Here is a 14,372-nt window from a genome sequence, read left to right on the forward strand (position 1 = left end):
GTTCCAATAAACCTTAAAACTATGGTCTAAATTCGTAAGGCTTTATTAAAAAAAAACACTTATTTTAACACACATAATGTAAATCAGTAATCGTCCACAACTAAAGTAATCGTTGTTCCACCCAAACACTGCCAAGTTTTAGCTACACTTGTGATAATTACGTATACATGTGATAAATGGATATTGCCATTCCTAAACACAAGCTGAAAAAAGCTAACTCGAAATGGCTAGCCATTCCGCGCGCAACGTGCGCGTTAGCTGCCCTAGTTATAAATAAACATGTATGTAATATTAAGAATGTTTTTTTTTAATTATTAAAATCCGTATTAATTACGTAGGATTGTGTATTTGAGAGACGGAAATTGGGTGGGTCTTGGTTGGGGATTAGGCGGGTCTTTGGTGGGGATTAGGTGGGGATGGATATCCAAGTGGGGGGTGGGCGGGGATGGTATTGGAGTTGTACCTGCTGCGGGGATGGGGATGGGATGAAAATATTAGGTGGGTTGGGGACGGGAAGACCAACATTCGCCCTCCACGCCCCATTGACATCCCTACTAGTGATATACTATAATCGTATCTATTAACCATTAATAAACCAAAAGTTGTTGACGTTATCATTGCACACGTGTCGCTCTCTCAATTTAAATTTTCCCTCCTAAATGCAATGATGATGTCCCAAAAATTATCATATTTTACATTTTTGAAATTTAAATGTTAGAAGCTTCTACATTATAACTAAAACCTATCAGTTTATCGTTGGAAATTTAAACAATTTTGAATAGCACACTAATATATGACCTCCTACATTGAAATATGAATTAAACAACGTTGATCACTATATCATAATTTTGATGAAAATAAAAAATTTTAAAATTACATAATGAACGTAATTCTTATTTATATTCATGTACAATAGTGATTTATTTCACATCGATATGAAAGAGGGTATAAAGAATGTACGATTTGCAACAATGATCGTAACTTTGCTTACAGAATGTTTTTATTTGATTCAATTATTATGCATTCATTATATCTAAATCTTTTTGTAGATATCGTATGACTTTAATTATGAATCAATTTTATTTGAAAAAAAAAAACAAAAACAAACAAACAATAGTGATTTATTTTTAAAATAGGTTTTATTTAAACCGCGCATCGCATAAGTTCTAAACTAGTTAGTAAGGAGTGGTATATAGAATTATAGATCTGACGGTTGACATTATGCGCGAGATTAACCTTCCTGATTTTCATTTCTTTTTCACTTTGATACTTTTCACTTCTACGCTGCACTCTTCTCAGAGTCTCTCTCTTTCCACCATTGAAGCCTAATCCGAATTTTCCATTGAAACGGCTTCCGAGCTTACTCTACTTCATTATAGTAGCATCTGAGGTAAGATATTTTTTATTTTCTCTTTTTAATCATCGAATATCAATTTCACATTCTAGGGTTTATCGTTAATTTATTTGTCAGTATAGTCAATTTAGGGTTCTTCCTCAGATGAATTATTAGATATAATCAATGAATTTATGAAATACTATACGAACAATTTTGTTGCTAGAATTTGTTTTTGTGCAATTTACGTTGATATCCTAAAGCGAGGATTATTTCTGCGATTTTTCGGGCCTAATTCGATTGTTGAGTCAAATTTGATTTTTCGGTATTATGATTTTGATATATTTTCTGTGATTTTGAGGACAACCTTGATACTTAATTAGGATTTACATATTGAATTGTATGATGGTTATACCTAATATGCTATAATTTGGTGATAAATTAGCTAGATTTGCAGGGTTTTAGTTTTGATGAACTTAGAAGAGCTAGGTTGGTGAGAAATTGATGTACACTAACTTGTTTTCCGAGGATGCCTTGTTGTTGAATCATGTCGATCCTTATTTGAATAGCAAGACTACATGAAACATGAAGTTCAGGTTACATTTCCTGTAATTTGCCCCAACACTGCTTAGTTAGAAGTATTACCTTCCCATTTCTTTGTTGGCTGCCCATGCAGTCAACATTTAGAAGTGTCATTTGGTCGAGGGCGCTTTCAATTGCACTAGATCCTTTAGATATTAGATATACATTGTTACTCAAGACCTCACGATTAGCACCTCCATTGATATGGGGAAGGCTTGTGTAAGTGCAGAGCATTTGGATATTGAGAGCTGGAGTGGGGATTAGGTATTGAATTCAGTTTACAAATTCCACGGCTAAATTGAAAAGGGTTTCTCTCCGAACTTCTTAAGGATTATTACTTCTTTTTCAGTCTTCCAAATGACAATTGAAAATCCTATCAATACTCAAACATCATCCCAAATATTGAACACTTAGAACACAGATTTAGTATTACACTTTCCTACCTTCTACTCCCATTAATTATATACTTTGGTAAGAGATTTGTTTTCTTCTTTTTCTTTTGTGAGTTTGATCAGATCTTATTAGAGAAGCAATTACTGTGAATTATATGATAGATAGCAAATAAACAAGCAAAAACAAAGATAAGACACATTTCTCATTTTCTACGGCTCTACTCAACTTGGTGGGAACTAACAAGGGAAACTGCATTGTAAGTATGTTGTCCTTCCACCCCAAAGTGGACCTTTCTGTTTGAGGATGTTGGTGACAAGTGTGCTCCAACAATTTCCTCTTGAAATTACTCTTTCCTTGCTCTTGCCTCTGATTTTCTCAATGAAGTTTGAGAGTATACACCAATTATTATGTATTTCTTGTTAGAACGTCCCCATATATGTCAAGAGGTGATGTCTCAGGTCCTTGTGGTTGTTGACTTGTTGTCCTCTATTAAATTTTTAGGACAAATGCCATGGGGCTTAACGTTGGGTATTTATGAAGCTTGATCTTCTCATCTTCTTCTGTTACATGTCAACATATTGATTTTGGGAGGTAGACAACGACTTGGTTTTGTGGACCAGTTTCCTTTCATGCATGAATGCATCTCCATGGCAATCATAATTAGGTTTTAGCTGTGATCTATGTGGTGTATGATTTGATTTACCTATTATTGTTTCTTCATGGCTGCAATTGAGATTGTACAATCCACAAGATTATTTACATTTTTATTCATTGTAATCAGTGACATTCCCAGGACCATGTCTCGTCGATCAGTGTGGAAAGGTTCTTTTGTTGATGCATTCTTGTTGAGACTGAAAGAGAACAAAGAGCAACTTGCAAACAAAAAAATTTGGTCAAGGAGATCTTCTATCCTGCCAGAATTTGTTGGTAGCGTTGTTCGAATTTACAATGGGAAGTCTTTCGTTCGCTGCAAGATCACTGAATCTAAAGTTGGACACAAATTTGGAGAGTTTGCTTTCACGCGAAAAAGAAGGCCTCACAAAATAGATTCTGGATCAAAGAAGAAGGGTGGCCGGTGAGTCATTGCCGCCTCCCTCCAATTGCTGTGCTATCATAAAGGGGCCTCTTACCTCCTGTTTTCTTGTTGTTGAACTAGCTTTTTTGCCATTCACAGTAACATTGTTTTTCTTTAGGGATTTTATGAAAACCTTTATAAACCCCTCATGGAACTCGAAATATTGACCCGTGCCTTGCCAATTTTCTTCTTAAAGGGCCATTTTAAAGTCAAGGAATTCCCTAGTTTCATTTACAGAGATAAAGAGATCATACACTTGCATTTTTACTTGTACATCTCATGGATTATGTCCTGCATTTTCTTCATTGATCTCTGTTTCCCGAGTTTTGGTAAATTCGCGCTATCATTTAGATTGTTCAAGATGAGACAGACTATTCCACAGAATTAGTTTTTTATTTATTCTGGGAAAAGACAGGTTGATGGTTTGGTGAAACTATTTACCTAAGTTTGGTGGTTTAATTCCATCAAACATCAAACATGAATCAAAGTTGGATATTCACTGAATAGTTGGCCAGTCAAATTCAAAGGCTCACGTACAGGCGTACTCGTTTCATGACTTGAAAATGAGCTTTTGATATTGAAATTGCTTACATATATGTTCATCTTTGGTATTCTATCTACCCAAAATAAATATTACTGCTTTTTTAATCTGCCTCCGTTATTGTAGTTGTTAAATTTTGACTTTGTTGCACACTATTAATTTTGAGTCTCTGACCATATTTTTCTATGAACATTAAAAACAAAAAAAAAAAATGTTGTCAGGTAGAATTGATGAAAAAAAAAATGTTGAATTGAATATTTTATGAGAGAAGAAATTAAGGACAGAATTAAACTGAAATTAAGTTGAAGTGAACAGGCCCGTTCTCTAATAGTTTATTTTCCCATGGTATAATTTTCATGCTAATTTTGTGTACACATAATTTGTTAGAATATTTTCAAAATAAATCGTTAACCCTTCTAAATTAATTTTGAAGGACGGATGTTGAGAATTGATCCTAGGATCATTTGGGGGAGGGTAGCTCTAACCACTTAAGCTCTCTCACAACTTTCGTAGCTAATTTTATGTACAACCTTAACTGTCGAGAATCATTATAGAAAATGAATAATAATCTCACTCTGTAACAATATTCCTTAAATGGATGGATTTGAAATGTAACAGCACGAATAATTGAATAAAGTATTGCTACCATTTCATTATTCTTGTATTCTATCTTAAATTTGCTCATGTAGTTTGGCCCCTAGTATTTCTAAGATTTTTAACTTGTACAAGTAGCTAATTTGGTAAATTTAGCCAGCATTGTAGATCACTATTCGAGCTAATTGATACCCAAGTAAGATGAACATTCTAATTAGTCTGTTTGTACTTGCAATAAGTTATTAAGGTGTATTGTATAAGAATAAAAAGTATCATCGGGTTTGGGCCACACCCATCATAATTGTCCATTTTATACAACCAAAGAGGTTCCACCTCAAAATCAGATCACAACACAACCCGACCTGCCTCTGATACCATGATAAACGGGTCTGGGTCACACCCGTCACAGCTATATGACCAAAGAGATTTCACCTCAAAACCATATGACAATGAGGGGGAGTAGCCCCTTAGCCTTATAAAGTGAATATAATTATCTTCTTTATTCAATGTGGGATACAAATCCCAATACCTTTTGAAAAAAGAAAAAAAAAATCCGTCTAATCAAAGGCTTTTGCCTCTTACTCTGTAATCTTGTATTAGTACTAACTCTATTTATTACTGAAGTATATTATGAGATGGATGAAGTCATATGCTCTATCGTACTTCCTCTGCATTGGTTAATGGATTAAATTAAGGGTCCTTTATGATTTAATGAATTGAATTGAACAGAACTGAATTGAATAAAGCTAAAATAAATATGGGTTTTTCTACATTATAACCTTGCAATTTTCCGTTTACTACGATGTGCCCCCTTTTTTGAGAAATCCACATTGTAACCCCAAAATACATTCAGTGTCCATACGATAACCTTGCCATTATCTTGTCGTTAACAAATGCCGTTAGTGGGGCCCACTCACCACTTAATAATAATTTTTTTTATCGATTTGCATATTGAAAATGGTTCTGTTAAAGATTTTGGGGGCTATTTTGTCCTTAAAAGATCCAAATTGAGCTTAGATTTAGCAAAAAAATAACATAAATACTTAATTTTGTGTATTTAAAAATGTCTCGATTTACGTGTTTACGTATTTAATACACAAAATGAGGTATTTATGTTATTTTTTTTAAATCTGAGCTCAATTTGATCCCCTAAGAACCAAAATAGCCCCCAAAACCTTAAAATGAACAATTTTTAACACGCAAATCGATAAAAAAATTTATTAAGTAGAGAGTGAGTTCCACTAACGTAATTTGTTAACGGCGAGATTACCGTATAGAAAGTAAATGTATTTTGGGGTTACAATGTAGAATTTTAAAAAATGGGGGGCACATTATAGAAAATAGAAATTTAGAGGGTTTAATGTAGAAAAATTAATAAATATTTTATGAGAGAATGAAATTAAAAAGTGAATTGAAATTAAGTGAAAAAATAACATATCCTAACTCATGCATGTTAAGAAGAATATATAATAGCTGACAATTTAAGCAATAGGTGAGTGGAGCCCAGAAAGGAACCTTGTGGAAGTGGGGCCCAACAGCCGACAAATGGGTGGAGCCCATTGCCAATATGGCATAAAGACTCATATTGCAGAGAGCACCAACACTCACTGCCAATCTCAGTTGCATAATTACACCATCCATTGCATTGTCACTACTCACTTAGCCAGGACACTAATACTGGATTATTATTCCCTAATTACTCTCTTTATATGTGATATATTATAAATATGGAGGAGTACAAATTTGCGAATTACGACTTTAATTACTATAGTCGATAGTATTCGCTCTGTCCTTTAAAGATAACGTAATATAAGACAATAAAGTTACATAATCGATTAACTATTTAGTTATCTTGTCTTCCATAGTGTTATAAAATATTACAATATTGATATAATATATTTTATACACTCGTATTAAACAATGTGGTATATGGATCATTCTAGTTCTCTATTATTTCATGGAAAAAAAAAATTGTTAAATTAGGGAAGTATGCATGAATATTATGAATGCTAAAATGGAATAACTTTGAAAATGCTAATTTGGTAGGATATCACGTGTTGTATAAGGATATCATAGCTGTAAGGAAGCTGTCCAGCAAATGTATGTATGCAATTTGCCGTTACAATCTGAATGTGACCTGGTTTAGCAAAAAAAATTTGTGTTAGGAGAAAGATGAAACAACGCAAAATCGCCCGTGTTCCTATACAATATGTTTGGGTCCAATTTAGTCCAATTGGGCCTAGTCATTAAATGATCCAATTAAAAGCCCAAGGTCAAGGTTCAACTCTCCAACTGTGCTAAAGTCAAAGATCAGTCCTCAAGGCAAGTCAATTGGGCTAAGACCCAACTTCTCCATATATGCAAAGGTATAAAAACCATCAATATTACATTTGTACATTCATTCAAAAAAAGCCTCAAGCAATTAATTCTCTTGCATAGTGCTCTCTTTCTACACACTGTACTGACTTTAGCATCGGAGGGGCCTTCCTCGGCAACACCCCCGAGGCTAGTTTACGTGTGTTTACTGTGCAGGAAACCTTCGGCCCAACATCACTTGGACCGAATTCAGTCTTCTCCACTTCATCAGACCTTCGACAAGGTCCCATTGTTTTCACCCGAAACACAACATACACACTATAATTAAAAAAAGGCAAAGTTCCAGATTCGGTTTGATCATTAGTGATATTCTCACTCTAGCTAATTCTTGTAGTAGTTTCTCTACTTCTTATGTTGGGAGGAAAGGGAATGGGGTAGCTCATAGGCTTGCTCAAAGTAGTGTAATGTATGATGAAATGCGTGTTTGGATGGAAGAGGTGCCGATATGTGTATCGGATGCTGTAACCTATGACATTTTGAGCTAATAATGTTATGATCCCCGTTTCCAGTCAAAAAAAAGAAATTATGCATTTGTCATAAATTAAAATATTACAACTAAGGAAACTAAGTATTGTATTTTGGTGTACGGTAAATTTGTTGCAAAGTGTGCAATCCTATTATTTGGAGCCTATTGAAAGGATTTCTTATTATGTTGATCACTTTCTTCACCAAATTCTAAAATTAGTAGTTTAAACTTAAACTTCCTTTTTTTTTTTTTTTTTTACCAACTACTAATGGTCCAATGTGACACCATAGTCTAATAAACTTCCTATAAATTATTGAAAACATGTTAACAATATGAATTAATGGTTAAGGTTGTGTATTGACAAATATTGACAAATGTGATAGTCAACTTGTTAAATGCAAGACAAAAGGAGTAGCTATGTTATGTTTACCTTAATGTGAGAAAATACTAGTAGATTTTTTTGCTTGAATAAATCAATTGTAGCTAGATACTAAAATGCCTTAAAAAAAAAAAGGTCAATGTAAATTTTTTAAAAAATCCAAATAAGTCACAAGAAGGGCAATACAAATTACAAATAAAAGTGAAGTGTAAAAAAATATAGCCTATCATAACATAAACAAATGCTTTAACCACTAGACCAATCCATTTCTTTTATTTGCAATTTACCTTCATGACACATTATTTTAGGAAGAGATGGATAATGTAAACGAATAAATCTCTGTGTTAAAATTATTTTGATGAAACATTTTATTTATTTTCTCTAATCAATTCTTACAATGCATACATTGTGTTTTAAGTAAAATAACAGAGAAAATACATCTTATCTTTTACTCGATCAGTCCTCGTCATTTCTAAACATAAAAAAAAAATCCATTAGTTGATTTAATTTTTATTTAGAATTTTCTTTGACCACTCACTATTACACTAATATTTTTTCAAACATTGTTTTTTCTTGTCCTAGTAAAAAAGAATAAAGGGGTGGAAAAAAAAAGAATTATTGTCATTGGACTCAAAGGACACCGACGAGCCACCCAAACCTAAAATAAATAATAAAATTAAAATAAATAAATTTATTAAAAAGAATTATTTTCTCTCTCTTTTTTTCTCTTACTATTCTTCTTCTTCTTCTGGTGGGTCGACTTTTCATTGTTTGCAGGCGTCCAATTCTCTCTCCTATATTTTTTTCCCTTTATTTTCTCCCAAATTTTCTGGGTTTTGTCGAATTTCAGACTTTGAGGTTAAGGTGAGTTGGGTTTTTTAATTTGTATTTGTTTTTCCCAAAATTTTGAATCTCTGTTCTTTGTTTTACTCAACAGTTTCAACTTCTATTTTGATTTTGAATTTTCACAAATTAAGCTTAATTTGCTGCAAATTTCCAATTTTGAATCCTGGGTATTTGGGTTTTGGATCCTTACTTGTAAAATTAATACAGTATAGTTTAAATGTTAGTGCTATCTTTAGTAAATTCCAGCTTAATTTTGCAGAAGTTTAGCTGTTTTTTAGTTTTAATAAAATAATAAATGTTGCAAGATCATATCTTATGTGGAATTTGTTGTGTAATTTAGTAGCTGTTCATGTTAAATGTTAGTTTAAAATTAGCTGTTGAATGTTAAAGTATTAAACAATTCATTGAATTATGTGGAGGAGTTATTGAATTTTTCTGGGTATGTAATAAAAAAATGATGCCTTTCTTATTGAGTTTATCAGACACTGAAGCAAGGGTTTTTGATCTGTAGTTCCTTTATTAAGGATGATACAATTGTAATGACCGCGATTTTATGTGTTTGTAAGATGATTTTATATTGGATCATTGTAATGAGGTTCTGAAGAATTTTTCTTACAGGGAGATTATGGCAGGAGGAGGAGGTACAAATAGTAGTTTGAGGAAATATTTGGGATCCATTAAGGATACCACCACAATTAGCTTAGCTAAAGTAAATAGTGGTTATAAGGTATTAATTCTTTTTGTTTTTGTGATAATTTTCTTGTTGAATTAGCTATTGTAATCTTGATAAATGTTTGTTTTGAATGGATGTGTTGTTTTAGGAGCTAGATGTAGCAATTGTCAAGGCTACTAATCATGTTGAGCGACCAGCGAAAGAGAGACACATAAGAGGTGGGTGTTGTTGATTGTTGTAATTTGGACATTTGGTTACTTGAGATGAAGTGTATGTTGTGTATGCATTTTGGCTATTTATTTGATTGTGTTATCTTGTAAAGCATATGGGTCTTTGTTGAGTATTTCTTTTTATTTCTGTGTGCAGCAATATTTGCAGCAGTTTCTGCTACAAGACCTCGGGCTGATGTAGCATATTGCATACATGCTCTTGCTAGGCGTTTATCAAGAACACATAATTGGGCGGTATGTTGTGAGCGTGGAGATAAATTTATCTAGTGACTGCCATGTAGATGTTTTGCCTTCAAGATTATGTAATCTGTGAACTGTATTAGTTACTACTCTTACTAGTGATGTAGGGATTTGTAATATTGTCGCCAGTAAAGCTAATCATCAAAGGTTTTTTTGCATGGTGTCATCTGGCTTAAATTGCATTGAAACTCCTTAATCCTTTGCTTTTCATCTATTTTTGTTTTTAGGTTGCTTTAAAAACTTTGGTTGTTATTCATCGTGCATTGAGGGAAGTGGACCCAACATTCCAAGAGGAGCTTATTAACTATGAAAGGAGCAGGAATCATATGCTCAATATGTCGCATTTCAGAGATGATTCAAGTGCAAGTGGTATTGTTTGATTGTTTCTGATATCTTTTTAAATTAACTGTTCAATGCCTTTGGCAAGGTTTTTCATTGCTGAATTTGCCATAATCTTTGTTCAGCATGGGATTACTCTGCTTGGGTTCGTGCTTATGCCTTATTTTTGGAAGAAAGGCTGGAATGTTTCCGTGTGTTAAAATATGATGTTGAGACTGAGCGCCCTGTAAGACATTTAAATTCTTCTCCTTATGCATTTCGTTATACCTGGTTGCTTGTCTTCAGCTTGAACTTTCCCATTATGGCCTGATTTCAGCTAAATAGTCAACATATATCTATCTTCTGTGCAGAGAACAAAAGATCTTGATACAGTTGAATTGCTCGATCAATTGCCAGCATTACAGCAGCTTCTTTACCGGGTCCTTGGTTGCCAGGTATGATTTTTTTGTTCTGTAAGTTTGACAAGCATGAAGTTCCAATTCTTTTAGTTTGAGCATAAATAACATATTATTTGTTCCAAGTTTTTTTCATGTATGAGCTTCTGATGTCATGTCAAAATAGCTTTGTTCTCCAATTTTATGCATGAGCATTGAATTTTTATGCAGCCTGATGGAGCAGCTGTTCATAATCATGTAATTCAGTTGGCACTTTCACTGGTATGTGTGGCTTTACACCATCAACTTTTATACAACTTGTAGTGTGTTTGAGTTGTGACACCATCACGTTGTGCTGAGTCGCTGACTTTCAAATAATTTCGAGTAGGTTGCTTCAGAAAGTACTAAAATCTATAGCGCTATCAGTGATGGTACGGTTAACCTTGTTGACAAGGTGGGTTTACTTGCCACTGCTCTCCTTCTTTATTTTATTAATTCTATTCAGAAAATATTCTTATTTACTGCAAACTATATTATTTACAGTTCTTTGAGATGCAAAGAAGTGATGCATTGAGGGCCCTCGATATATATCGTAGAGCAGGACAACAGGTCTGTGTTGAGTTCTTGAGATGATTTGCTGCACAACCTGCTAGTTCCAACTCTGGAATTTGACATTTATATCTAATTGTAGGCTGAAAGACTGTCGGAGTTCTATGAAGTCTGCAAGAGCCTTGATGTTGGGCGTGGAGAGAGGTTTACAAAAATTGAACAGGTTTTAAAGAAGCTCCTTGGATAAATCTCCTCTCTTCTTCAATCCTATAGCTTCTAAAACATGTCTTTATATTGTTAATACAGCCTCCTCCTTCATTCTTACAAGCAATGGAAGAATATGTGAGAGAAGTACCTAGAGGTTCAACTTTCCGCAAAGAACAGGTATGGAAATGAAATATGGTGGTTGATGATAGCATGTTGCTCTTGTGCTCTTTCTTGAGAGAGTGGTGGTCAAAATCAAATTTTTGGTCAATGCTCAAATTCCAGTTGCCAAATCACATTTGTGTGAACAGTTGCATGTTTATATGTTAACTCTTCTATGTCTTTTCTTTTTCCCTTTTCCCTACTGTGTGGGAATTGATGATTATTTGTTGACATCACTAGGGGAAAAAAAAACACCTTTTCAATGTATTAAAAAATCAGCACGATCAAAATTGTTAATGGAGATTTGTATGTATTTCTGATTCTATTTTCAATTAAACAGGTCAAACATGTGGTTGATGAAAAATCTACCGTAGTCCTAGCAATTGAGGACAAAGATGTTACTGATGTAAAGGAGGAACACCCACCATCACCTCCTCCTCCAGAACCAGTCAAGGAGGAAAAAGTCGTGACCGAAGTTCCTGATTTATTGGTAAGTTTTCACGTTTACTGGCTTTTATGCTTGCGTTTACCTAACAAAGATTCCATCTGCATGAAACACTTCTACCCACATGTAATAGTTTACCTCTCTGTTCTGACAGAGTATGGACGATCCCAAGCCAGTTGCTTCAGATTTAGAAGATAAGAATGCAATGGCTCTTGCTATTGTTCCAATCGGTAAGACTCATGTTGTCTTTTGGACTATGAACTCAAAACTATCTTTTGAAACATAATTTGTTTTAAATTCTTAATAAAGAAGTGTTTTGATATTCTGTTACAGATGACCTATCAGCTACACCTCCAGCTCCCAAGCTGGAAAATGGCACGACTGGTTGGGAACTGGCACTTGTCACTGCACCAAGCTCAAATGAGAGTGCCGTTGCCACAACCAAGCTGGTATATTCTCAATTGCAAACTTGTTTGTTTGTTTATAGTCCTGGTACAATTTAAACAAGATACATTGCCCCATAATAAAATAACAAAATTGCCTGTTATAGGATCAAGAAGACATATAAGCCATTTATTGCTTGTGGACCGTATATAATTACTAGGTTATTTTGATATTTATATAAATGCTGGTATGAGTTATGATGCGAACATGGGAAGAGAAAAACCTTAGGACTACAGAATTAGACATGCTTTGGAAAAGCAATAAATGTACAAAAATATATATGTTAAAAACAATCCAAAGTTAAACACCATATAAGATAATCAGAATATAGCTACCTCGAATATTTAATCAATTAAGTGCTAAATTATTAGTTTGCTTGGAGGCTATAAGAAAAATGTGAGTGGGTATGGGCAGTGGGGCCCTGCTTCAAAGAAATAGTAGTGAGAACTTGTTGAAAAGAGTATATTATACTCTAATAGGATATCTAGATAAAAGGTATACGAGTAGTTTTGTATTGGAAGCTGATAATACTCTCTTTGATGATTAACAAGAATATAAGAAAGCATAAAGCAATTAGAATATATATTATTGCTTGTCTGAAGATGGATATGTGGATCTGAGCCCTGAGGCATGTTTTTGGCACGCAATGTGTCAAACATGAAAGCACCGCTTGGGAGCATTTGTGCTCATTAATGTGAAATGCTATATTATATCTCTCCGATAATTTGAAGAATTTGCATTGTATTGTGACATTGTCTTGAAATAAGACTTTTAGCGACTTTTTCCAACTTTTTGAACACTAGGCTGGAGGACTGGATTTGCTAACATTAGACAGCCTGTATGATGATGCAATGAGAAGGACCAACCAGACGACGAGCTACAATCCATGGGAGCCTGCTCCATTGACCAATCCAATGATGCAGCAACCTGTCCATGGCCCGTATTACGCCTCAAACGCTATGGTTGCACCACAATCTGCTCAGATGGCTGCAATGGCCAATCAGCAACAAGCATTCATGTTGCAGCAGCAGATGATGATGGGCCATCAACAACAGGCACCAGCCATGAACCCATTTGGCAATCCTTATGCAGCCAACCCCTATGGTCCTGCCATGCCCATGCAAACATATAACCCATACACGGGAATGTTATGAGTTTCCACGTGAATTACTTGCTATAAATACGAGAGAGAACAAATGATAGACGAGTATATTGAAAAGTGGTTTGTGTACCATATTTTGTGTATGTTTAGATAGGAATAGCAGGGTTATTGTTTGATAATTATAGGGAGGACAGACATTTGATTTTATTGATCATTCTTGGAGAAACTGTAGTTTAATAATTATTGATGTAATTATTTGACCTGCTTATTTGTTGAATATGTTGAGCAGGTACTTTGAATTTTTATCATATACTTCAGCAGTGCGTATAGCCTAAGATTTGAATAACAATTTGTACTAATTTTCCATTTTTTTTGTATTGCTTGTATGACTTCGATTTTATGCTTTCTGATTCGAATCTGGAGTTTGAGAGTTATCTGATTGATGATGAATTTTAAATTTGCTATTCAATTCATAGAGTTCCTCTATTTTTGTTTTTAGTACTTGCAACACTTTGTATTTTACGCTTGTCTATGCATCACTTCATATTTTACGCTTGCCTATGCAACACTTCGTATTTATATTTTTAAAATTGATATAAGGGGTGTATAGTCATGGGCCAAGGCATGATGAATTAGATGATTTTGGCAACCAAATGTCCATATAGACCTCCGGATTGGAATCACATTGGTGCCTAACATTGAGAGGTTAAAAAATGTTCTCAAAAGACTCAGTATCGAAAACTCAAGTAATTTTTGTCAATAATGAAATGGACGTAAGGAATATTTGCTAGGGTTGTATTAATTGGTTTGAAACCAAAATAGGCTTACCAACACGGTTCTAATGTCTTGAAGATGAGTTTAGTCTAATCACATGTCTAATTTGAAACTAGTAATAATGGTAGTCCAAAGTTGTAAAAGATGTTTTTAATCACTAATTACAAATCCAAAAAAGCCATTAGGTGTCGTGGATTTTCTTAAACCAAGTGTCAGTAGAATCTATTAGGCTATTACACTATCGTTGATAT

General features: G+C 34.0%; 1 protein-coding gene and 1 long non-coding RNA gene across 3 annotated transcripts; both read left to right on the forward strand.

Annotated features, from left to right (window-relative positions):
- Positions 1 to 1,123: 1,123 nt before the first annotated feature.
- Positions 1,124 to 3,656, forward strand: LOC110725583. The gene is made up of 2 exons (XR_002512191.1): positions 1,124 to 1,390; positions 3,090 to 3,656. It is a non-coding gene; the product is annotated as an uncharacterized LOC110725583 (long non-coding RNA).
- Positions 3,657 to 8,447: 4,791 nt separating this feature from the next.
- On the forward strand, positions 8,448 to 13,750 carry LOC110725584 (putative clathrin assembly protein At5g35200). 2 transcript variants are annotated; one of them, XM_021905049.1, is made up of 16 exons: positions 8,448 to 8,603; positions 9,190 to 9,312; positions 9,407 to 9,476; positions 9,625 to 9,722; positions 9,956 to 10,097; positions 10,193 to 10,293; positions 10,418 to 10,501; positions 10,673 to 10,723; positions 10,830 to 10,895; positions 10,985 to 11,050; positions 11,133 to 11,213; positions 11,297 to 11,374; positions 11,697 to 11,846; positions 11,956 to 12,031; positions 12,135 to 12,250; positions 13,049 to 13,750. In XM_021905049.1, the coding sequence occupies exons 2-16, from the start codon at positions 9,211 to 9,213 to the stop codon at positions 13,397 to 13,399; spliced, it is 1,632 nt and encodes a 543-aa protein (XP_021760741.1). In that variant the 5' UTR covers positions 8,448 to 8,603; positions 9,190 to 9,210; the 3' UTR covers positions 13,400 to 13,750. The 2 variants fall into 2 exon arrangements, with proteins under 2 accessions (XP_021760741.1, XP_021760740.1); XM_021905048.1 differs by having other exon boundaries at positions 8,449 to 8,603; positions 9,204 to 9,312.
- Positions 13,751 to 14,372: the final 622 nt, after the last annotated feature.

Source organism: Chenopodium quinoa, unplaced genomic scaffold (genome assembly GCF_001683475.1).
Source record: "Chenopodium quinoa cultivar QQ74 unplaced genomic scaffold, ASM168347v1, whole genome shotgun sequence".
Taxonomy (NCBI): Eukaryota; Viridiplantae; Streptophyta; class Magnoliopsida; order Caryophyllales; family Amaranthaceae; genus Chenopodium; species Chenopodium quinoa.